Consider the following 803-nt stretch of genomic DNA (forward strand, 5'->3'; position numbering starts at 1 on the left):
TGTGATCCCCTCCACACAAGCCCCACGGCCTCGGTGCTGTGAGCTGAGGGGGGGGTCTGCTGCTGTACCCCATCCCCAACTCCCCTGTCCTCGCTTGGTGGGAGGGGGTGGCTGTGCAGTGTCATTTCTGGTGACAATCTGCCCCCCCTGTGCCACCCCCACAGGCCTCCCCGACCTGGGCTCACTGGCCTACGAGGAGCTGGTCCGCAGGAACGTGGTAGGTGGGAGAGAAGGGGAGAAGAGGAGGCTCTGGGGAGACCTTGGAGCCCCTTCCTGTCCCTAAAGGGGGGCTCCAGGGAAGTTTGGGGGAGGAACTCCTGATGACGGAGGGGACCCCTAGGAGGAGGGGAGTTTTAAGCCGAAAAAGGGGAGATTGAGGTGAGATCTTGGTAGGAAATCCTTCCCCCTGAAGGGTGGTGAGAGCCTGGCCCAGGTTGGCCAGAGAAGCTGTGGCTGCCTCATCCCTGGAGGGGTTCAAGGGCAGGTTGGAGGGGGCTTGGAGCAACGTGGTGTGGTGGGAGGTGTCCCTGCCCAGGGCAGGGGGTGGCACTGGGGGGGGGGGCTTTAAGCTCCCTTCCAACCCCAATTTTTTGGTGATTTTGTGACTCCCCTCTCCCCGCAGGAGCTCTTCATGGCCAACTCCCAGAAGTACGCGCAGGAGACAGAGCTCTCCCAACACATCCGTCGCTGGGAAGACAGGATGGGTCCAATGCTGCAGGAACAGGCAAGGAACCCCCCCTTTTCTCCACGGGCAGGGGGGGGGCCGGGGTAGGCAGGGACCCCGCGTGGGCAGGGAACCTGCC

At 63.4% G+C, this 803-nt stretch overlaps 1 protein-coding gene across 1 annotated transcript in view; it reads left to right on the top strand.

Annotated features, from left to right (window-relative positions):
* Positions 1 to 772, top strand: part of NCAPH2 (non-SMC condensin II complex subunit H2) — a 17,246-nt gene extending 16,474 nt beyond the window's left edge. The window contains exons 22-23 of the mRNA XM_014961947.1: positions 165 to 217; positions 623 to 772. Coding sequence (XP_014817433.1) covers positions 165 to 217; positions 623 to 772 — 203 coding nt within the window. The remainder of the gene's footprint in view (positions 1 to 164; positions 218 to 622) is intronic.
* The last annotated feature ends 31 nt before the right edge of the window (positions 773 to 803 follow it).

The sequence above is a fragment of the Calidris pugnax genome, unplaced genomic scaffold, assembly GCF_001431845.1.
Source record: "Calidris pugnax isolate Ruff unplaced genomic scaffold, ASM143184v1 scaffold459, whole genome shotgun sequence".
Lineage (NCBI taxonomy): Eukaryota > Metazoa > Chordata > Aves > Charadriiformes > Scolopacidae > Calidris > Calidris pugnax.